The sequence below is a fragment of the Anomaloglossus baeobatrachus genome, chromosome 1 (assembly GCF_048569485.1).
Source record: "Anomaloglossus baeobatrachus isolate aAnoBae1 chromosome 1, aAnoBae1.hap1, whole genome shotgun sequence".
NCBI classification, from domain to species: Eukaryota; Metazoa; Chordata; class Amphibia; order Anura; family Aromobatidae; genus Anomaloglossus; species Anomaloglossus baeobatrachus.
In genome coordinates this window covers 941,528,156-941,552,476 of record NC_134353.1, presented here as the reverse complement: position 1 = coordinate 941,552,476, position 24,321 = coordinate 941,528,156, and the positions used below count along the sequence as shown (strand labels likewise).

At 52.3% G+C, this 24,321-nt stretch overlaps 1 protein-coding gene across 2 annotated transcripts in view; it reads left to right on the top strand.

The window, feature by feature from the left end:
* The window catches only part of NUP155 (nucleoporin 155), a 181,348-nt gene that overhangs the window by 8,407 nt on the left and 148,620 nt on the right, over window positions 1-24,321 (top strand). For both annotated transcript variants that reach the window (XM_075328661.1, XM_075328657.1), the window contains exon 6: window positions 22,331-22,491. In XM_075328661.1, the coding sequence (XP_075184776.1) occupies window positions 22,331-22,491 (161 nt within the window). The remainder of the gene's footprint in view (window positions 1-22,330; window positions 22,492-24,321) is intronic.

The window sequence follows — 24,321 nt, the reverse complement described above, 5'->3', positions numbered from 1 at the left end:
CCCCACGCTTATCCTGAAAGGCGTTTTTCTAAACGGCTTAAAGATACACGCTATCCTTTTCCCCCTGAGGTGGTCAAGGGTTGGACCCAGTGTCCAAAAGTGGATCCTCCAATTTCCAGGCTTGCAGCTAGATCCTTGGTTGCAGTTGAAGATGGAGCGGCACTTAAAGATGCCACTGACAGGCAGATGGAGCTCTGGCTGAAATCCATCTATGAAGCGATTGGAGCGTCATTAGCGCCTTCTTTTGCGGCCGTATGGGCACTCCAAGCTATCTCAGCCGGGCTTGCGCGAGTCGACTCAGTCACACGTGCATTTGCCCCGCAGGTAGCACCATTGACCTCGCAAATGGCGGCATTCGCGTCGTACGCGATTAATGCTGTTCTTGACGCTACAAGCCGCACGGCAGTGGTGTCAGCCAACTCCGTTGTTTTGCGTAGGGCCCTGTGGTTGAGACATTGGAAAGCAGATTCTCATTCCAAGAAGTGCTTAACCAATTTGCCTTTTTCTTCAGCGCTCTATTGGGAGACCCAGACAATTGGGTGTATAGCTACTGCCTCCGGAGGCCACACAAAGTACTACACTAAAAAGTGTAAGGCCCCTCCCCTTCTGGCTATACACCCCCCGTGGAATCACGGGTTCTCCAGTTTTAGCTTTGTGTGTGAAGGAGGTCATACATCCACGCATAGCTCCACGGTGTGTAGTCAGCAGTAGCTGCTAACTACTCGGATGGAAGAAAAGTGGGCACATATAGTGTCCCCAGCATGCTCCCTTCTCACCAGATGGTGCTTGAAAGGTTGAGGTACCTATTGCTGGTACAGAGGCTGGAGCCCCACATGCTGTTTTTCCTTCCACATCCCCCTGGAGGGCTCTGTGGAAGTGGGATCCTTCCGGCCACAAAGCCCTGAGGCCGGGCTCCATCCACAGACCCAGAACGAACCTGATGGATGTCGAGCATTGGTACAGTCAGGGACATGGCCCTGCATCTGTCAGGTACTCGGTGTCCCCGGCAGGCACAGAACGCTCCAGACTTGCTGGGCGTTATAGTGCGCCGGGGACATAAGCAATGGGGTTGTGTCACCTTAGTTATGGCTGGGTGACGGGTTATGTGTTTGGGAACTAGCGCCGACCGCTCCGGCGGCGGGGCGCAACTGCGACATGCAGGGCGCCGGGGACAGAGCGCCGACCGCGCTTTTACGGCGGCGGCGCTCCTAACTTTACTTCCCGGCTTTTGCGGCCTAGCGCCGCTTCGTTCCCGCCTCCGCCCTGTCAATCAGGGCGGAGGAGAGACGCTGTGCAATGGCCAGCGCCGGGGGCTGGAGCTTGATTTACATGCTCCAGCCCCCTCACGAGGCACAGTGAGAGCACGCTTTCCCGCTCTTCGTTTAGGAACGCCCAGAGCCGCCCCTCTTCCTCACAGGACGCCGGCAGCCATTATTCATGCGGTCCGGCTGGGGACAGGCAGGCAGGCTCTGGGAGACTCAGACAGGGCGTCTGGCGGCCACACACCCGCTCTGAGGCGGGCGGTAAGCAGGCTGAAAGCCCCTCTTGTGCCACAGTGATTCTATTTGTGTACTTTCTTCTGGTGCCATATAGATATTGTATATATATTTGCACTGTAGGGCGCTTCTTGGCTATAGACCCCATATTGCGCTGAGGAGACAGCAACATGTCCTCCACAAAACGCAAGGGTCCCAAGGCGCGGGCTGTGTACACTGTCTGTACTGTTTGTGGGACTGATCTACCGGCAGGCTCCACTGACCACCATTGTGTGCAATGTTCCGTGCCTGTAACGCTTCGTCAGCCGGAGGTGGCAGTAGTAACCCAGGCAGAGACGCCTGTAAGTCCTGCCCCAGTAACAGGGACAGATTTTGCAGTTTTGGCTGGTCAGATGGCTGTCACTATGACAAAAATCCTTGAGGCCTTGCAAACCAGGCCAATTACTCAGGCTCCGGACACGGCTGTGTCCTTGCCCCCTGGTCCCCCTCAATTGGAGCGAGTCTGTACTTCAAGGGGCTCTCATGTATCACAGGCTGATGGCTCTGACTCAGATGACGGCCCCAGCCAGCCCAAGCAAGCTCGCTTAGACAGACCCTCCACATCATCACATTGTTCAGGGTCTCACAGGGATGAGTCTCTCTATGATGAGACTGAAGAAAGTGGTCAGGTTTCGGACCATGAGACCACTCTCAATTTGGATACCCCTGATGGTGACGCTATGGTCAATGACCTTATTTCGGCCATCAATAGTGCGTTGGATATTTCTCCCCCAGCTCCCTCAGCAGAGGAAGCTGCTGCACAGCAGGAGAAATTCCATTTCTTGTATCCCAAGCGTAAATTGAGTGCCTTTTTAGACCACTCTGACTTCAGAGAATCTATCCAGAAACACCACGCTCAGCCATACAAGCGTTTTTCCAGACGCGCTAGGGATACACGTTATCCATTTTCCCCTGACGTGATCAAACGCTGGACCCAGTGTCCAAAAGTGGATCCCCCTATTGCCAAGCTTGCGGCAAAATCTATAGTCGCGGTAGAGGATGGCGCTTCACTTAAAGACGCCAACGACAGACAGATGGACCTTTGGTTGAAGTCTATCTATGAAACTATCGGCGCGTCGTTTGCCCCTGCATTCGCGGCCGTGTGGGCACTCCAAGCTATTTCAGCTGGGTTGGCACAGGTAGAGGCTGTCATGCAGCCAGCAGTGCCAAAGGTGTCGACCCTAACCTCACAAATGTCTGCGTTTGCGACCTACGCTATCAACGCGGTTCTGGAATCTACGAGCCGTACGTCGTTGGCGTCCGCCAACTCCGTAGTGTTGCGCAGAGCATTGTGGTTAAAGGACTGGAAAGCAGACGCTAGTTCCAAAAAATGTTTAACCAACTTGCCATTATCTGGAGATAGACTGTTTGGCGAGCAGCTCGCTGAAATCATCAAACAGTCCAAGGGTAAAGACTCGTCCTTACCCCAGCCCAGATCAAACAAACCTCAGCAGAAAAAGTGGCAGCCGAGGTCTCGGCCCTTTCGAGGCTCAGGCAAGGCCCAATTTTCCTCATTCAAAGGGACGCAGAAAGAACAAAGGAGCTCTGATTCATGGCGGGCTCACTCACGACCCAAGAAAGCAAACGGAGGAACCGTTTCCAAAGCGGCTTCATCATGACTTTCAGCCGCCTCCCTCCGCATCCTCGGTCGGTGGCAGGCTTTCCCGTTTTTGCGGCATTTGGCTGTCACTGGTCAAAGACCGGTGGGTGACAGACATTTTGTCGCGCGGGTACAGAATCGAGTTCAGTTCCCGTCCTCCACCTCGGTTCTTCAGAACCTCCCCACATCCCGACCGAGCGGATGCCCTTCTGCAGGCGGTGAGCTCACTAAGAGCAGAAGGAGTGGTAATCCCTGTCCCCCCTCAGGAACGAGGGCGAGGGTTTTACTCCAATCTCTTTGTGGTTCCAAAAAAGGACGGCTCCTTCCGTCCTGTTCTGGACCTAAAAAGGCTCAACAAGCATGTGAACGCCAGGAGGTTCCGGATGGAATCCCTCCGGTCTGTCATTGCGTCAATGTCTCAAGGAGATTTTCTGGCATCAATAGACATCAAGGATGCGTATCTCCACGTACCAATTGCTACAGAGCACCAACGTTTTCTACGTTTGGTAATAGGAGACGAACATCTTCAGTTCGTAGCTCTGCCATTCGGTCTGGCGACAGCCCCACGGGTTTTCACCAAAGTCATGGCGGCAGTGGTAGCAGTCTTGCACTCCCAGGGACACTCCGTGATCCCTTATCTGGACGATCTACTTGTCAAGGCACCTTCTCAGGAGGCATGCCAACTCAGCCTGAATGTTACGCTGGAGACTCTCCAGTCTTTCGGGTGGATCATCAACTTTGCAAAGTCAAATCTGTCACCAACTCAGTCTCTAACGTTTCTTGGCATGGAGTTCCATACTCTATCAGCGATAGTGAAGCTTCCGCTGACCAAGCAGAGGTCACTACAGATAGGGGTGCGGTCGCTTCTTCAGGGCCAGTCGCACTCCTTGAGGCGCCTCATGCACTTCCTAGGGAAGATGGTGGCAGCCATGGAAGCAGTTCCCTTTGCGCAGTTTCATCTGCGTCCTCTTCAATGGGACATTCTTCGCCAATGGGACGGGAAGTCGACATCCCTGGACAGAGAAGTCTCCCTTTCTCAGGCGGCCAAGGACTCTCTGCAATGGTGGCTTCTGCCCAACTCATTGTCACAGGGAAGATCCTTCCTACCTCCATCCTGGGCAGTGGTCACGACAGACGCGAGTCTGTCAGGGTGGGGAGCAGTCTTTCTCCACCACAGGGCTCAGGGGACGTGGACTCAGCAAGAGTCCACCCTGCAGATCAATGTTCTGGAGATCAGAGCAGTGTATCTGGCACTTCTAGCCTTCCAGCAGTGGCTGGAAGGAAGGCAGATCCGAATCCAGTCGGACAACTCCACAGCGGTGGCATACATCAACCACCAAGGAGGGACGCGCAGTCGGCAAGCCTTCCAGGAAGTCAGGCGGATTCTGACGTGGGTGGAGGACACAGCATCCACCATATCCGCGGTACACATCCCGGGCGTAGAAAACTGGGAAGCAGACTTCCTCAGTCGCCAAGGGATAGACGCAGGGGAATGGTCCCTTCACCCGGACGTGTTTCAGGAAATCTGTCGCCGGTGGGGGGTGCCGGACGTCGACCTCATGGCGTCTCGGCACAACCACAAGGTCCCGGCATTCATGGCGCGGTCGCGCGATCAAAGGGCTCTGGCGGCAGACGCCTTGGTCCAAGATTGGTCGCAGTTCCGACTCCCATATGTATTCCCGCCTCTGGCACTCTTGCCCAGAGTGTTGCGCAAGATCAGATCCGATTGCACCCGCGTCATACTCGTCGCCCCAGACTGGCCGAGGAGATCGTGGTACCCGGATCTGTGGCATCTCACGGTCGGCCGACCGTGGTCACTTCCAGACCGGCCAGACTTACTGTCCCAAGGGCCGTTTTTCCATCAGAATTCTGCTGCCCTGAACCTGACTGTGTGGCCATTGAATCCTGGATCCTAGCGTGTGCAGGATTGTCTCAAGGAGTTGTTGCTACCATGAGGCAGGCTAGGAAGCCCACGTCTGCCAAGATCTACCACAGGACGTGGAAGATTTTCTTATCATGGTGCTCTGCTCAGGGAGTGTCTCCCTGGCCATTTGCATTGCCTACTCTTCTTTCCTTCCTACAATCGGGGTTAGAAAAAGGCTTGTCGCTTGGCTCACTTAAAGGGCAAGTCTCGGCACTATCAGTGTTTTTTCAGAAGCATCTGGCGCGTCTGTCTAAGGTGCGCACGTTTCTACAGGGGGTTTGTCATATTGTACCCCCGTACAGGCGGCCGTTAGATCCATGGGATCTGAATAGGGTACTAGTTGCTCTACAGAAGCCGCCTTTCGAGCCTTTGAAAGAGGTTTCCTTTTCTCGCCTGTCACAGAAAGTGGTGTTTCTAGTGGCGATCACGTCTCTTCGGAGAGTGTCTGAGCTGGCAGCACTGTCATCCAAGGCTCCTTTCCTGGTGGTCCACCAGGACAAGGTGGTTTTGCGCCCCACTCCAGAATTTCTTCCTAAAGTAGTATCTGATTTCCATCTAAATCAGGACATTTGCTTACCTTCTTTCTGTCCTCATCCGGTTTACCGGTATGAAAAGGATTTGCATTTGTTAGATCTGGTCAGAGCAATCAGAATCTACATCTCCCGCACGGCGCCCTTGCGCCGCTCCGAGGCACTTTTTGTCCTTGTTGCTGGTCCGCGCAAGGGATTGCAGGCTTCTAAAGCCACCCTGGCTCGATGGATCAAAGAACCAATTCTGGAAGCCTACCGTTCGGCTGGACTTCCGGTTCCATCAGGGCTGAAGGCCCATTCAACCAGAGCCGTGGGTGCGTCCTGGGCATTACGCCACCAGGCTACGGCTCAACAGGTGTGCCAGGCAGCTACCTGGTCCAGTCTGCACACTTTCACCAAACATTATCAGGTGCATACCTATGCTTCGGCGGATGCCAGCCTAGGTAGAAGAGTCCTGCAGGCGGCGGTGGCTTCCCAGTAGGGGGGCGCTGTCTTGCAGCTCTGACAAGAGGTTTTTCTTTACCCACCCAGGGACAGCTTTTGAACGTCCCAATTGTCTGGGTCTCCCAATAGAGCGCTGAAGAAGAAGGGAATTTTGTTACTTACCGTAAATTCCTTTTCTTCTAGCTCTTATTGGGAGACCCAGCACCCGCCCTGTTGTCCTTCGGGATTTTTGGTTTTGTTTGCGGGTACACATGTTGTTCATGTTGAACGGTTTGTCAGTTCTCCGATGTTATTCGGAGTTAATTTGTTTAAACCAGTTATTGGCTTTCCTCCTTCTTGCTTTGGCACTAAAACTGGAGAACCCGTGATTCCACGGGGGGTGTATAGCCAGAAGGGGAGGGGCCTTACACTTTTTAGTGTAGTACTTTGTGTGGCCTCCGGAGGCAGTAGCTATACACCCAATTGTCTGGGTCTCCCAATAAGAGCTAGAAGAAAAGGAATTTACGGTAAGTAACAAAATTCCCTTCTTCTCGTGACCGATTGTTTGGAGAGCGTTTGGATGAAATCATCAAACACTCCAAGGGTAAGGACTCATCCTTACCGCAACACAGACAAAACAAACCCCAACAGAGGAAGGGTCAGTCTGGTTATCGGTCCTTTCGAGGACCGGGCAGGTCCCAATTCGCCTCGTCAAAAAAGACTCAAAAAGACCAGAGACGCTCAGATTCTTGGAGGTCTCAGTCACGCCCAAAAAGGACAGCCGGAGGAACCGTTGCCAAGACGGCGTCCTCCTGACTTGCGGTCTCCGATTCCCACACCCGCGGTCGGTGGGAGGCTTTCCCACTTTGGCGACATTTGGCTGTCACGCGTCAAAGACCGTTGGGTGAGGGATATTCTGTCTCACGGGTACAGGATAGAGTTCAGTTCTCGTCCGCCAACTCGTTTCTTCAGAACTTCTCCACCACCAGACCGAGCCGATGCTCTGTTGCAGGCGGTGGCCGCTCTAAAGGCGGAAGGAGTGGTGACCTCCGTCCCTCTTCAGGAACAAGGTCACGGTTTTTACTCCAATCTGTTTGTGGTCCCAAAAAAGGACGGATCGTATCGACCCGTCCTGGATCTAAAGTTGCTCAACAGACACGTAAAAGTCAGGAGGTTCCGGATGGAATCCCTACGCTCCGTCATAGCCTCAATGTCTCAAGGAGATTTTCTAGCATCAATAGATATCAAAGATGCGTATCTCCACGTGCCGATTGCACCAGAGCATCAGCGTTTCCTACGCTTCGTCATACACGACGAACACCTGCAGTTCGTAGCGTTACCTTTCGGTCTGGCAACAGCCCCCCGGGTCTTCACCAAGGTCATGGCAGCAGTAGTAGCTGTTCTGCACTCGCAGGGTCACTCGGTCATCCCGTATCTAGACGACCTGCTTATAAAGGCACCCTCTCAAGAGGCATGCCAGCACAGTCTGAAGGTGGCACTAGACACTCTCCAGAGTTTCGGGTGGATTATCAACTTTCCAAAGTCTCATCTAACCCCGACCCAATCTCTGACTTATCTTGGCATGGAGTTTCATACTCTCTCAGCGATAGTGAAGCTTCCACTGGACAAGCAGTGCTCGCTACGGACTGGAGTGCAATCTCTCCTTCAGAGCCAGTCGCACTCACTGAGGCGCCTCATGCATTTCCTAGGAAAGATGGTAGCAGCAATGGAGGCAGTCCCGTTCGCGCAGTTTCATCTGCGCCCTCTACAATGGGACATTCTACGCCAATGGGATGGGAAATCGACGTCCCTCGACAGGACTGTCTCCCTCTCTCAGACTGCCAAGGACTCTCGGCGTTGGTGGCTTCTCCCCACCTCATTGTCACAGGGAAAGTCGTTCCTTCCCCCGTCCTGGGCAGTGGTCACGACGGATGCGAGCCTATCAGGGTGGGGAGCGGTGTTTCTCCACCACAGGGCTCAGGGGACGTGGACTCAGGAAGAGTCCACCCTGCAGATCAATGTTCTGGAAATCAGAGCAATCTATCTTGCCCTGCGAGCCTTCCAACAATGGCTGGAAGGCAAGCAGATTCGGATTCAGTCGGACAATTCCACGGCGGTGGCGTACATCAACCACCAAGGGGGAACACGCAGTCGCCAAGCTTTTCAAGAAGTCCAGCGGATTTTGACGTGGGTGGAAAGCAGAGCGTCCACCATATCCGCAGTTCACATCCCAGGCGTGGAAAACTGGGAAGCAGACTTTCTCAGTCGCCAGGGCATGGACGCAGGAGAATGGTCCCTTCACCCGGACGTGTTTCAGCAGATCTGTTGCCGCTGGGGGACGCCGGACGTCGATCTGATGGCGTCACGGCACAACAACAAGGTCCCAGTTTTCATGGCACGGTCTCACGATCACCGAGCACTGGCGGCAGACGCCTTGGTTCAGGATTGGTCGCAATTCCGACTCCCCTATGTGTTCCCACCTCTAGCATTGTTACCCAGAGTTCTCCGGAAAATCAGGTCCGACTGCCATCGAGCCATACTCGTCGCTCCAGATTGGCCAAGAAGGTCGTGGTACCCGGATCTGTGGCATCTCACGGTAGGCCAACCGTGGACACTACCAGACCGTCCAGATTTGCTGTCTCAAGGGCCGTTTTTCCATCTGAATTCTGCGGCCCTGAACCTGACTGTGTGGCCATTGAGTCCTGGATCCTAGCGGCCTCAGGTTTATCTCATGAAGTTGTTGCCACAATGAGACAGGCTAGAAAACCATCCTCAGCTAAGATCTATCACAGGACGTGGAAGATATTCTTAGCGTGGTGCTTGGCTCAAGGGTTTTCTCCCTGGCCATTTGCATTGCCAATTTTTCTTTCCTTCCTGCAGTCTGGGTTGGAAAAAGGTTTGTCGCTTAGCTCTCTTAAGGGTCAAGTCTCCGCGCTATCCGTATTCTTTCAGAAGCGCTTGGCACGGCTTTCTAAAGTACGCACGTTTCTCCAAGGAGTTTGTCATATCGTTCCTCCTTACAGACGGCCATTGGAACCCTGGGATCTGAACAAGGTTCTCATTGCTCTCCAGAAGCCGCCTTTCGAGCCTTTGAAAGAGGTTCCCCTTTCTCGGCTTTCACAAAAGGTAGTTTTTCTTGTGGCGGTCACGTCTCTTCGAAGAGTGTCCGAGCTAGCGGCGTTATCTTGCAAATCTCCCTTCCTGGTGTTTCACCAAGACAAGGTAGTACTGCGTCCAATTCCAGAGTTTTCTCCCAAGGTGGTTTCTTCCTTTCATCTCAATCAGGATATCACTTTGCCATCTTTGTGTCCGCATCCAGTTCACCAATTTGAAAAGGGTTTACATCTGTTGGACCTGGTGAGAGCACTCAGGATTTACATTTCTCGCACGGCGTCTCTACGCCGTTCTGATGCGCTCTTTGTCCTAGTCGCTGGTCAGCATAAGGGATCGCAAGCTTCCAAATCCACCCTGGCGCGGTGGATCAAGGAACCAATTCTTCACACATACCGTTCTGCTGGGCTTCCGATTCCATCTGGACTGAAGGCCCATTCTACCAGAGCCGTGGGTGCGTCCTGGGCATTGCGGCATCAGGCTACGGCTCAGCAAGTGTGCCAGGCGGCTACCTGGTCGAGTCTGCACACGTTTACCAAACACTATCAAGTGCATACCTACGCTTCGGCAGATGCCAGCCTAGGTAGACAGGTCCTTCAGGCGGCGGTGGCCCACCTGTAGGAAGAGGCTGTCTGACAGCCCGTTCATGTGGTATCTTTTTACCCACCCAGGGACTGCTTTTGGACGTCCCACTGTCTGGGTCTCCCAATTAGGAGCGAAAAAGAAGAAGGGAATTTTGTTTACTTACCGTAAATTCCTTTTCTTCTAGCTCCAATTGGGAGACCCAGCACCCGCCCTATTTGTTCTTAGGGTTTCGTTTTTCGGGTGCACATGTTGTTCATGTTGTTTCTTAAGTTCTCCGATCTTGTTATCGGATTGAATTTGTTTTTGAAACTGTTATTGGCTTTCCTCCTTCTTGCTTTGGTACTAAAACTGAGGAATCCGTACTCCTACGGGAGGGTGTATAGCCAGAAGGGGAGGGGCCTTACACTTTTAAGTGTAGTTCTTTGTGCGGCCTCCAGAGGCAGTAGCTATACACCCACTGTCTGGGTCTCCCAATTGGAGCTAGAAGAAAAGGAATTTACGGTAAGTAAACAAAATTCCCTTCTCTTGCACCTCAATCATATAGTACATGTCATACTCTGTGCAATATACCATACAAAAAAGCATCAGTCTGGATACAGCACTTAGCTATAATATGCATGTAGCTAGTATAGAGATATTGCACATTTCCCATATAAATATAAGTACATATAACGGCACCCAGGGACATGTGAACATAGATTAAAGTGCTTATTTGTAGTGCTGTTGGTCAAGTGACATATTTCATATTATTGCACTTCAATCATATTGCACATATCCCACCATATGCAACATAACACATGTACAGAAAATTGCTTTGAGTATGATGAAAATTATTAATAATAACATTTGTGCCAGGCCTCCCGGTCTAATCAAAATTACTGCTCATAATTACAGTGTGGGGAATTTAACCCCTCAAACCACCACATACGATCAATGAGCCCGGTCTCAGGTCGCACTGCCCCGCACCCCAACGCGTTTCGCCGGAGCTTCGTAATTATGAGCAGTAATTTTGATTAGACCGGGAGGCCTGGCACAAATGTTATTATTAATAATTTTCATCATACTCAAAGCAATTTTCTGTACATGTGTTATGTTGCATATGGTGGGATATGTGCAATATGATTGAAGTGCAATAATATGAAATATGTCACTTGACCAACAGCACTACAAATAAGCACTTTAATCTATGTTCACATGTCCCTGGGTGCCGTTATATGTACTTATATTTATATGGGAAATGTGCAATATCTCTATACTAGCTACATGCATATTATAGCTAAGTGCTGTATCCAGACTGATGCTTTTTTGTATGGTATATTGCACAGAGTATGACATGTACTATATGATTGAGGTGCAAGAATATGAAATATGTCATTTGACTAAATAGCACTATAAAGAAGCACTTTAATCTGGGGTTACATATCCCTGGGCGCTGCTATATGTATATATATTTATTGCCTTGTGAATGCTGCATACAAGATTATTATACGAATTTCTGATTATAGCCTGTCACTTGGGTCGCACTGTCCTGTTTCTTCTGTTTACCCAAACGTATGGTGTTTTTATGCTGCACTTTTTGCACTTTGTGTATCCAAAAAATATAAAAAAATTAAAAAATACAAAAATAATAAAATTGATATTGAATCCACTTGGAAAATAATTTATTTGAATATCTTTTTGAATATACTATGAGTTTATTGTAGGATTAATGTAAGGTTTGGGAACCATAGTATAGAAATAATAATGCTATAAAGACAGTATGGATCTGCTAATTCTAATTCTGAGGTCTTTGTTTTTATTGTCCACTGCAGGTAGTCTCGTACGGCTGTACCGAGCTCATAACCACTGTGGCCCCTCAGCTTGGAGGCTCATTAATGGTCCCTCCAGCTGCTCCGGTTTCGGTGGCTGACCCCTGGGGGAATCCTATTTCCAGGGGTCGGCTGTCCCGGCATCTGCTGAGCATGCAGCCCCCTTCTCAGGGCGTTTTCTGCTTCAGCTCGCTCAGCAAAGCTCACAAGGGACTCTCCTTCTGGGCTCAGACCCCGTCCTCCTGACAGGGAGACGCAGGGTCCACATGTCCTCCCCGTCCCGCAGCTCCGATTACGAGCTGACTCACTGGACGAGGAGGATGTGTCTACCAGGGGCTCGGACGCTACTTTATGTACATTGATCCGTCCGTAGGTGACGCAGATGCGAATGATTGGATTGCGTCCATTATACTCTGGACCTCCATCCGCCTGTATCAGGGGAGTATTCCCCGCTGGCAGAAAGGCATCAGTATACCTTTAACAGGACGAGGAGTGTGTTCCTTAACCACTCCAGTTTTCAGCCCGCTGCGTCCAAGCCCACAGCCTGTCCTGCAGACCCCACAGCGGGGTTCTGCTGCCTGTCTCCCCCTCCCATCAGAGGTGGTCAAGGAGTGTACTCATTCGCCAAGGGTGGCCACTCCGGTGTCTAGACTTTCAGCCCGGATAGTTGTATCAGTGGCTGACGGCACCTCTATAAGGATCCCACGGTACATTAATTTTGTACTGGACCTCAATCCGCCGGAATTACCTTATCTAGGTGAACACAACGTGTGTTCCTTAACCACTCCAGTTTTCAGACCCCTGTGACCAGCCCAGGGTCCGCTCTGACAGTCGCTTCCCATGAAGCGTGATTCTGAGGACTGTGTTTCCCCTGTCCACCAATGGTGGGCAAGAAGTGGGCTCATTCACCTCAGGTGGCTCAGCCCGGACCGTTATGTCAGTGGCTGATGGCTCCTCACTTAAGGTTTTGCGGTCCGCCCGGTTGTCCTTTTGGCCAAGTCGGTATGGGGGCGGCAGGAGCTTCGTTCTCCTCAGCTTTACAGCAGTGCGGTTTTTTTGTACCTTCTCTGCTTCTCTGGAGGAAATGCATTTCCTCACAGGGACTCTATGCCCAAAACGGTTGCCTGAACTTCCAGACTTCAGTCTTTTCATCCTCTGCCAGGTCTGCCATGCTGGACACCGCACGGCGGTGGTCTTGGCTACTTTCCTCGCTATCCGCAGGCCCCTGTGGCTTCGGAGGGACCAGTTTCCTCGGAACCAACTGGATGAAATTAAGGAAGCTCTTGGCAGGGAGTGTTCTTCCTTGCCACAAACCTAAACCAGGGAACCCGTCCAGGGCAGGAATCAGTTGAGGTTTCGGTGGTTTCCGTTCCTCCATCTGATCGTCCTCTAGCTCGGCCTAGGTTCATAGAACCAAATGGCTCGAAGCTGCGTCTTCAGAAGACCGCAGGAGATGCTGCCACTGAGTCAGCTTCCTCCGAGCTATCTAGCCACGCCAACAACCTCCTTGGTCGGGGGCAGGCTCTCTCCACTTGGCGACGTAGGGTTCTAACACGTCTCCGTTCAGTGGGGGCGGGATTATATCTCCCATGGCTACAGGATGGAATTCTGTCCACCCGCCAAACAGATTTTTTCTGTCAACTCCTCCCGGCTCCAAGGCCGCCGCCTTCTCACAGGCCGTGGCATTTCTTGCAGGCCAATGCAGTAATTGTACCGGTTCCCGACTGGGAACGGTTCTGAGATTTTTGCTTAAATCTATTACTAGTCCCCGAAGAGGGCGGTGCCTTCCGACCTGGATCTTTTAGCTTTTCAAGCATAGTCAGGTGTGGCGTTTTCACATGGAGTCTCGGTTTTGTTCTGTGTGTTTTTCACCGGATCAATCAAGAACCCAAGGAGATTCCCTAGCAGCAATCGGCATCAGAGATGCCTATCTGCAGGAGTCAATCGCAGTTTCACACCAGCGTTGACTACGTTTTGACAATCGGAGTGGTCCAATTCGTGGCTCTTCCCTTGGGGTTAGCCACGGCCCCTCGAGTATTCTCATTGGGGCAGCTGTGATTAAGGTCCTGCACCCCTAGGGATTTGCAGTGATCTTTTGCCCTGGACGGCCTTCTTGAGACTCTGTCGGCACTTGTGAAGCTGCTCTTAGTCGATCAGTAGTCCCTCCGCTGGCGGTCGACGTCGTTCTATCAGACACCATATACAGGTGCTGGTCAGACGGTGGCGTCAATGGAAGCGATTCCTTGCCCAGTTCCTCCTGCGTCCTCTGAGACTGGATGTTTTCCGCTGTACAAGCGAACTCCCTCCTCCCACGGGGTGGTGGCTTCGCCACTGACCAGGGGCTCGTTTCAGTGGTGGCTTCGGCCACTCTGTCTCAGGGGCGCTCCTTCCTGGCCCCGTCCCGGGTGATCCTCACCAGGATGCTAGCCTATCCGCCTTGGGAGCAGTATATCTCCACCGTGGAGCGCAGGGCGCTTGGACTCTGTCCGAATCAGCCCTCTGGATCAATGTGCTGGAAATCACTGCTGTATTTCTGGCTCTCCAAGCCTTCCCCATCTGTGAGCGGCTAGGCACATTCGAGTCCAGTCGGACAACGTGACAGCGTTTTCCTACATCAGCTTCCAGGGCGGGACACTCAGCCGCCTGGCAATCTTGGCGGCTCAACATTCTTCAGTGGACAAGGGACTCCTAGTCCACCGTATCCGCAGCCCACATCCTAGATGTGAAAACTGCGAGGCAGACTATTTCAGCTGTCCAACCGTGGTCCACAATCCTCAGGTTTTGCGGTAGACACACTGGTTCATGTTTGATCCCAGCTTCGTCTCTTTACGTATTTCACCCTCTACCTCTTGCCCAGAGTCCTGCGCAAGATCAGTAAACGGGGCCGTCGGGTCATTCTCATACTCCAGACTGACCCAGGCAGGCTTGGTACTCTGACCTGCTCCTTCTGTCCGTTGGGTTGCCATGGCATCTTCCGGACCGTTCAGACCTTTTCTCAAAAGGTCAGTTTTTTCCGTCAGAATTCTGAATTCTCAGATTGACGGCGTAGCTCTTGAGTCCTGGATCTTGGCGACTTCTGATATCCTTCCTGAAGTCATCTCCGCTATGACTCGAGCTCCAAAGTGTCCTTTGACCTTTTTGGCCTTGCCGACCCTCCTGTCCCTTCCACAGTCCGGTCTACAGCTAGGACTATCCCTCATTAAGGGACAGGTCTCGGCTCTGTCAGTATGTGCCAGCGGCGTATCGTCCGGCTGGCTCCGGTGCGCTCCTTTAAGGGCGCATCTCACATCATTCCGCCTTTCCGGCGGCCTATGGAGCCCTGGGACCTTAATCCGGTCCTCCCGGTTCCCGGAAACCCCCCTTTGCGCCTCTTGGGGAGGTTTCTTTGTTTCATCTTTCACAGAAAGTAGTCTTTCTAGTGGCTATAATTTCCCGCCAGAGAGTTCTGGCTGCACTCTCTCGGAGTCACCCCCTTTTTTTGGTCTTTTGCATCAAGACAAGGTGGTCTTCGTCCGACTCCGGACTTTTTTCCCTAAGGTGGTTACTGCTTCCACCTTATCCGGGGCAATTTTCCTGCCTTCCTTTTGTCCGGCTCCTGTTCATCGCTTGAGGAAGCGTTGCATATCCTGGATCTGGTGCGGGCGCTCCGGATCTATGTGTCTCGCACCGCCGTTATTAGGCGGTGCACCTCTCTCTGGTGCTGACTGCTAGTCAGCGTAGCGGTCTCTCGGCATCTAAGCCGACCCTGGTTCGTTGGCTTAGGTCGGCCATTTCCGAGACCTACAAGTGTACTCAAGTGCCTTCCCCGCCGGGGATCAGAGCACATTTGATCAGACCTGTCGGCGCCTTTTTGGGCTTTCAGGCACCAGGTTACGGCTCAGTAGGTCTGTCAGACTGCAGCTCGAATTAGTCTGCATACTTTTTCGAAGCACTACCCAAGGCATGCTCATGCTTTGGCAGACGCGGGCTTGGGCAGACGCATTTTTCCGGCGTCTGTCGCCCATTTGTGAAGTTAGGTTTGCCTGCTTCTCAGTTGTCTGTTTATTCCCACCCATGGACTGCTTTTGAACGTCCCATGGTCTGGGTCTCCCATAGGAACGATAAAGAAAAAGAGAATTTTGTTACTTACCGTAAATTCTTTTTCTTATAGTTCCGTCATGGGAGACCCAGCACCCTCCCTATTGCCTTTTGGCAGGTTTCTTGTTCCGTGTGTCTTCACCGGCTGTTATTGTTGTAGACAGAGGTTCCGGTTCTTCCGGATTTTACTCTGTCTCTTCTTGGGGGTGGATGTCCTCCTTCAGCTTTTGCACTAAACTGGCTAGGACTGGCTAGCAGGGGGTGTATATGCTAGGAGGGAGGAGCTACACGTTTTGAGTGTAGTAACTTTGTGTGTCCTCCGGGGGCAGTAGCTATACACCCATGGTCTGGGTCTCCCATGACGGAACTATAAGAAAAAGAATTTACGGTAAGTAACAAAATTCTCTTTTCTTCAGCGCTCTATTGGGAGACCCAGACGATTGGGTGTATAGCACTGCCTCCGGAGGCCACACAAAGCAATTACACTAAAAAGTGTAAGGCCCCTCCCCTTCTGGCTATACACCCCCAGTGGGATCACTGGCTCACCAGTTTTCTGCTTTGTGCGAAGGAGGTCAGACATCCACGCATAGCTCCACTGTTTGTAGTCAGCAGTAGCTGCTGGCTATATCGGATGGAAGAAAAGAGGGCCCATATGGGGCCCCCAGTATGCTCCCTTCTCACCCGCGGTGGTGCTTGTAAGGTTGAGGTACCTATTGCTGGTACAGAGGCTGGAGCCCACATGCTGTTTTCCTTCCACATCCCCTGGAGGGCTCTGTGGAAGTGGGATCTTGCCGGCCCCCAAGCCCTGAGGCCGGGCTCCATCCACAGACCCAGAGAACCTGCTGGATTTGGAGCGGGAGTGCCGTTCAGGGACAAGGCCCTGCAACTTTCAGGTACTCTGTGTCCCCGGCAGGCACGGACACTCTCAAGGCTTGCTGAGCGTTATAGTGCGCCGGGGACAGTAGCGCTGTGCGCTGGGGTTAGGTCACTGCAGCTTTGCTGAGTGACGTTACATGTTGGGAACTACTGCGCCGACCGCTACTGGAGCGGCGGCGCAGCTGCGACTTGTGGTGCGCCGGGGACTTTGCGCCGACCGCGCTTTTACGGCGGCGGCGCTTCTAACTTTAGCCCCCGGCTTCTGCGGCCTAGCGCCGCTTCGTTCCCGCCCCCACCCTGTCAATCAGGGTAGGGGAGAGACGCTGCTCAATTGGCAGCGCCGAGGGCTGGAGCTTTATTTACATGCTCCAGCCCTCTCACTAGGCACAGTGGGAAGCAGGCTTCCCGCTCTTCGTCTGTATACGCCCAGGGCCCGCCCCCCCTCTCCACAAGGACGCCGGCAGCCATTACACATGCGGTCTGGCTGGGGAAAGGCAGCAGGCTCTGGGAGACCCAGACTAAAGGGATTTCGGCGACCACACACCCGCTCCTAAGCGGGCGGTAAGCTGCACTTTAGTGCTGGCCCCACTAGTGCCTCAGTGTTATATTAGTGTACTTTTTTCTTGGTACCATATATATATAGTTGCACTGTAAGGTCGCTTCTTGGCTGGACACCCCGTACTGCTCTGAGGAGGCAGCAACATGTCATCCGCAAAACGCAAGGGTGCCAAGGCACAGGCTGTGTACACTGTTTGTACTGCATGTGGGGCTGATCTACCGGCAGGCTCCAATGACTCACATTGTGTGCAATGTTCAGTCCCAGTGGCACTTCGTCAGCCAGAGCCTATGGTGGTAGTGGCCCAGGCAGAGACGCCTGTGAACCCTGCCCCGGTGACGGGGACAGACTTTGCAGTTTTTGCTGATAAAATGTCTGTGACTATGACAAAAATCCTGGAGACCTTGCAGTCCAGGCCAGTTCCTCAGACCATGGACACTGCTGTGTCTATGCTCTCCGGTCCCCCTCAGTTGGAACTAATCCGTACTTCAAGGGGGTCTCAAGCATCACAGGCTGAAGTCTCTGACTCAGATGACAGTCCCAGGCAGCCTAAGCGAGCTCGCTGGGAAAGACCCTCCACGTCATCACACTGCTCAGGGTCTCAGCGAGAAGAGTCTCTCTGTGATGAGACTGAGGACGGTGATCAGGATTCTAATCCTGAGGCCCCTCTCAATCTGGATGCCCCTGATGGTGACGCCATGGTTAATGACCTTATATCGGCAATTAATAGACTGTTGGATATTTCTCCCCCAGCCCCTTCTGCAGAGGAGGCAGCTGCACAGCAGGAGAAGTTCCATTTCCTGTATCCCAAGCGTAAATTAAGTGCTTTTTTGGACCACTCTGACTTCAGAGAATCGATCCAGAAACACGACGCTCATCCAGACAAGCGTTTCTCTAAACGTTCTAAGGATACCCGTTATCCTTTTCCCTCTGAGGTGGCCAAACGCTGGACCCAGTGTCCAAAGGTGGATCCCCCAATTTCCAAGCTTGCGGCTAGATCCATAGTCGCAGTAGAGGATGGCGCTTCACTTAAAGATGCCAACGACAGACAGATGGACCTTTGGTTGAAATCTGTCTATGAAGCTATCGGCGCGTCGTTTGCTCCAGCATTCGCGGCCGTGTGGGCACTCCAAGCTATTTCAGCTGGTTTAGCACAGGTGGATGCTATCATACATCCAGCAGTGCCGCAAGTGGCGTCCCTAACTTCGCAAATGTCTGCGTTTGCGACCTATGGTATCAATGCTGTCCTAGAATCTACGAGCCGTACCGCTATGGCGTCCGCCAATTCTGTGGTTTTGCGCAGAGCCTTGTGGTTAAAGGACTGGAAAGCAGATGCTGGTTCCAAAAAATGCTTAACCAGCTTGCCATTATCTAGAGACAGACTGTTTGGTGAGCCATTGGCTGAAATCATAAAACAGTCCAAGGGTAAGGACTCTTCCTTACCACAGCCCAGAGCAAGTAAACCTCAACAGAAAAAGTGGCAGTCGAGGTTTCGGTCCTTTCGAGGCTCGGGCAAGGCCCAATTCTCCTCGTCCAAAAGGACTCAGAAAGAACAAGGGAGCTCAGATTCCTGGCGGGCTCACTCACGCCCCAGGAAAGCAAATGGAGGAACCGCTTCCAAAGCGGCTACCTCATGACTTTCGGCCTCCTCCCTCCGCATCCTCGGTCGGTGGCAGGCTCTCCCGCTTTTGCGACATTTGGCTGTCACAGGTCAAAGACCGGTGGGTAACAGACATTTTGTCTCGCGGGTACAGAATCGAGTTCAGTTCTCGGCCTCCACTTCGGTTCTTCAGAACCTCCCCACACCCCAACCGAGCAGATGCCCTGCTGCAGGCGGTGGACTCTCTAAGAGCAGAAGGAGTCGTGATCCCTGTCCCCCCTCAGGAACGGGGGCGAGGATTTTACTCCAATCTCTTTGTGGTTCCAAAAAAGGACGGCTCCTTCCGTCCTGTTCTGGACCTAAAACTGCTCAACAAGCATGTGAACGCCAGGCGGTTCCGGATGGAATCCCTCCGCTCAGTCATTGCCTCAATGTCTCAAGGAGATTTCCTAGCATCAATAGACATCAAAGATGCTTATCTCCACGTGCCGATTGCTACAGAGCACCAACGCTTTCTACGCTTCGTGATAGGAGACGACCATCTTCAGTTCGTAGCTCTGCCATTTGGTCTGGCGACAGCCCCTCGGGTGTTCACCAAGATCATGGCGGCAGTGGTAGCAGTCTTGCACTCTCACGGACACTCTGTGATCCCTTACTTGGACGATCTACTGGTCAAGGCACCCTCTCAAGAGGCATGCCAACTCAGCCTGAATGTTGCACTGGAGACTCTCCAGGCGTTCGGGTGGATCATCAACTTCCCAAAGTCAAATCTGTCACCGACCCAATCACTAACGTATCTTGGCATGGAGTTTCATACTCTCTCAGCGATAGTGAAGCTTCCGCTGGACAAGCAGCGGTCTCTACAGACTGGGGTGCAGGCTCTCCTTCAAAGTCAGTCGCACTCCTTAAGACGCCTCATGCACTTCCTCGGGAAGATGGTGGCGGCAATAGAGGCGGTTCCGTTTGCGCAGTTTCATCTGCGTCCACTTCAATGGGACATTCTCCGCCAATGGGACGGGAAGTCAACATCCCTGGACAGGAAAGTCTCCCTTTCCCAGACGGCCAAAGACTCTCTGCAGTGGTGGCTTCTTCCCACCTCATTATCACAGGGAAGATCCTTCCTACCACCGTCTTGGGCGGTGGTCACGACAGACGCGAGTCTGTCAGGGTGGGGAGCAGTCTTTCTCCACCACAGGGCTCAGGGTACGTGGACTCAGCAGGAGTCCACCCTTCAGATCAATGTTCTGGAAATCAGAGCAGTGTATCTTGCCCTACTAGCCTTCCAGCAGTGGCTGGAAGGAAGGCAGATCCGAATTCAGTCGGACAACTCCACAGCGGTGGCATACATCAACCACCAAGGGGGGACACGCAGTCGGCAAGCCTTCCAGGAAGTCCGGCGGATTCTGATGTGGGTGGAAGCCACAGCCTCCACCATATCCGCAGTTCACATCCCCGGCGTAGAAAACTGGGAAGCAGACTTCCTCAGTCGCCAGGGCATGGACGCAGGGGAATGGTCCCTTCACCCAGACGTGTTTCAGGAAATCTGTCGCCGCTGGGGGGTGCCGGACGTCGACCTAATGGCGTCACGGCACAACAACAAGGTCCCAACCTTCATGGCACGGTCTCGCGATCAAAGAGCGCTGGCGGCAGACGCCCTAGTGCAAGATTGGTCGCAGTTCCGGCTCCCTTATGTGTTTCCACCTCTGGCACTCTTGCCCAGAGTGCTACGCAAGATCAGATCCGATTGCAGCCGCGTCATACTTGTCGCCCCAGACTGGCCGAGGAGGGCGTGGTATCCGGATCTGTGGCAGCTCACGGTCGGCCAACCGTGGGCACTCCCAGACCGACCAGACTTACTGTCCCAAGGGCCGTTTTTCCATCGGAATTCTGCGGCCCTGAACCTGACTGTGTGGCCATTGAGTCCTGGATCCTAGCGTCTTCAGGATTGTCCCAAGGGGTCGTTGCCACCATGAGACAGGCTAGGAAGCCCACGTCCGCTAAGATCTACCACAGAACGTGGAGGATATTCTTATCCTGGTCCTCTGCTCAGGGAGTGTCTCCCTGGCCATTTGCATTGCCTACCTTTCTTTCTTTCCTGCAATCTGGGTTAGAAAAAGGTTTGTCGCTCGGCTCCCTTAAAGGTCAGGTCTCGGCGCTATCCGTCTTTTTTCAGAGGCGTTTGGCACGCCTTCCTAAGGTGCGCACGTTCCTACAGGGGGTTTGCCATATCGTACCCCCGTACAAGCGGCCGTTAGATCCATGGGATCTGAACAGGGTACTAGTTGCCCTTCAGAAGCCGCCCTTCGAGCCTCTGAGGGAGGTTTCACTTTCTAGACTATCACAGAAAGTGGCTTTTCTGGTAGCGATCACATCTCTTCGGAGAGTGTCTGAGCTGGCAGCACTATCATCCAAGGCTCCCTTCCTGGTCTTCCACCAGGACAAGGTTGTGCTGCGCCCCATTCAGGAGTTTCTCCCGAAGGTGGTATCCTCTTTTCATCTTAATCAGGATATCTCTTTGCCTTCGTTTTGTCCTCATGCAGTTCATCGGTATGAGAAGGATTTACATTTGTTAGATCTGGTGAGAGCACTCAGAATCTACATTTCCCGCACGGCGCCCTTGCGCCGTTCGGATGCACTCTTTGTCCTTGTCGCTGGTAAGCGCAAAGGGTCGCAGGCTTCTAAGGCCACCCTGGCTCGATGGATCAAAGAACCAATTCTTGAAGCCTACCGTTCTGCTGGGCTTCCGGTTCCATCAGGGCTGAAGGCCCATTCTACCAGAGCCGTGGGTGCATCCTGGGCATTACGACACCAGGCTACGGCTCAACAGGTGTGCCAGGCAGCTACCTGGTCGAGTCTGCACACTTTCACCAAACATTATCAGGTGCATACCTATGCTTCGGCGGACGCCAGCCTAGGTAGAAGAGTCCTGCAGGCGGCAGTTGCCTCCCCGTAGGGGAGGGCTGTCTTGCAGCTCTAACATGAGGTATTTCTTTACCCACCCAGGGACAGCTTTTGGACGTCCCAATCGTCTGGGTCTCCCAATAGAGCGCTGAAGAAGAAGGGAATTTTGTTACTTACCGTAAATTCCTTTTCTTCTAGCTCTTATTGGGAGACCCAGCACCCGCCCTGTTGTCCTTCGGGATTTTTGGTTTGTTTGCGGGTACACATGTTGTTCATGTTGAACGGTTTTCAGTTCTCCGATGTTACTCGGAGAGAATTTGTTTAAACCAGTTATTGGCTTTCCTCCTTCTTGCTTTTGCACTAAAACTGGTGAGCCAGTGATCCCACTGGGGGTGTATAGCCAGAAGGGGAGGGGCCTTACACTTTTTAGTGTAATTGCTTTGTGTGGCCTCCGGAGGCAGTGCTATACACCCAATCGTCTGGGTCTCCCAATAAGAGCTAGAAGAAAAGGAATTTACGGTAAGTAACAAAATTCCCTTCTTTTGTGCTTACCCCACCCACAAAGCCTGTGCTGGCGTGCTGAGGACCTAATTGTATGAGCACCACACATTGTGATTTAAAGGGCCTGCGGTCCCCAGGCATGTGTCCAGGGGCCACATAAAAAGTAATCGCTGGCTGCAGGTTTCCCACCTCTGCTTTAGATAAAGAATAAGTTGACGTAACGTCGTGAGCGTTTCGGAGGCATACGATGCTAGATAACCCCTTTTAACCATATTTACCTTTTTCCTTTTTGTCTGATACTAGGAAATCCCAATGACAGCCTATCCGCTGGGATGCAGCTCCTTCCAGACCCGCTGTACTCCATCTCCACAGATAACACATACCTAATCAGCATAACGTCCACCAGCAACGGGCGCATCTTCTTATCTGGAAAAGATGGCTGCTTGTATGAAGTAGCATACCAAGTAAGATTTATTTTTTTTATATGTATTTTTTTTTTCTTTTCTCAACCCCTTCCTGACATTTAACACACAGGTCATATTTTGTGTCCCTGATGGTGATGTGGTCTAACACGGTGAGCCTGCATCTTTCCCGGCACATGATGGCTGCATTATTCAGTCATCATCTGCCTTTAACAGCCATGTGTGGAGTGGCGTTCTGCCTGCAGCTGCTAACCTATTAAATGCCGATGTCAATCTCTGATAGTGGTATTTAACACATGCCAGCAGGGAGGGATCGTCATTCTATGGGCACATTGGCACGCCATTGACGTGATCACGGGGCGCCGATGGTTTGCCATGACAGCCAGAGGTCTGCTGAAGGACAGAAAGAAAGCGAAATGTTCTTGTTGAATATGAAAGAGACCACCTTGGGAAGGAACAAAGGCACCGGATGCAACGCCAGTCGACTATATCGAGTACAAGAAAAGGAGAGCAACAGACGAGAGCCAAGAGTTCAGATACTCGCCTGATAGAAGTAATGGCAATCGGGAAATGCTGCGTATGGGTTCAAAAGGAAATAAAAGTGTTAGGCACCAGATTAAGGTTCTAGTGGAGGCCGGTTAATGGGAGATAGAGTGGGCCAAAAAAAATAAGTCTTAAGGGTGCTTTACACACTGCAACATCGCTAACAGTATATCGTCAGGGTCACGGTGTTTGTGACGCACATCCGGCGTTGTTAGCGACATCGCAGCGTGTGACACCTCTGAGCGACCTAAAACGATCGCAAAAGAGGTAAAAAATTGTTGGTACTGGAGAGGTCGCTCCAACACCAAAAATCGTTGACGGGTGAGTAGCAAGGTTGTTTGTCGTTCCTGCGGTAGCACACATCGCTATGTGTGACACCGCAGGAAGGAGGAACAACCTCGTACCTACGTCCCGCCCGCAATGAGGAATGAAGGAGGTGGGCGGGATGTTTGTCCCGCTCATCTCCGCCCCTCCTCTGCTATTGGGCGGCCACTTAGTGACGTCGCTGCGACGCCGCACGGACCGCCCCCTTAGAAAGGAGGCAGTTCTCCGGTCACAGCGTCGTCGCTAGGCAGGTAAGTAGTGTGATGGGTGTAAGCGATGTTGAGCGCCACGGGCAGCGATTTGCCCGTGTCGCACAACCGACGGGGGCGGGTACGCTCGCTAGCGATATCGGTCCCAATATCGCAGCGTGTAAAGTACCCTTAAGTTTAAGGCTTGAAAGCCATGTCCTTCTCACAGAGGTTAAACAGGGCTGAAACCTGGCCTTTTAGGGACCTGGATTTTTGACCTGACTGCAAGAATACGAGGTGAGAAAAACAAAATAAGGACCTCATGAGTTTGTCACCAGTGGAAAAAAGCCGTCCAACATGTTAGATATGATACGAGGTTAGCTTCCCAGCCTTGATCATGGAGTGACTTGATCAGAAAAAGCTAAAGATTCTAGAACCACGGCTTTAACAACCATGAGAGTAAATAATGCGACCAAGAATTTGGGTAGAAGAAGAGACCCTGAGAGTGAGGGTCTGGTCAATCTGGAAGTCTCCACAGAACGTCTGCAAGATGGATGACCACTTTCGCGTACCATGAAATTGTGGCTAGTCTGGGACTACAAGGATGACCAGGCATATCTTTTGACGTGATGTTTTTAAAAAAGTTGGGTAGCAGTGGTAGAGGAGGGAACAGATAAGGAGGGAGAATTGAGACAATGGAATCACCAGAGTATTGGAGGCGACCACTAAAGGGTTGTGAGCTCTGGACACAAACCAAGTAACTTTTTCTTGTTGTGTCTGGATGACATCAGATCGACGTCTGGAGTGCCCCAACGTA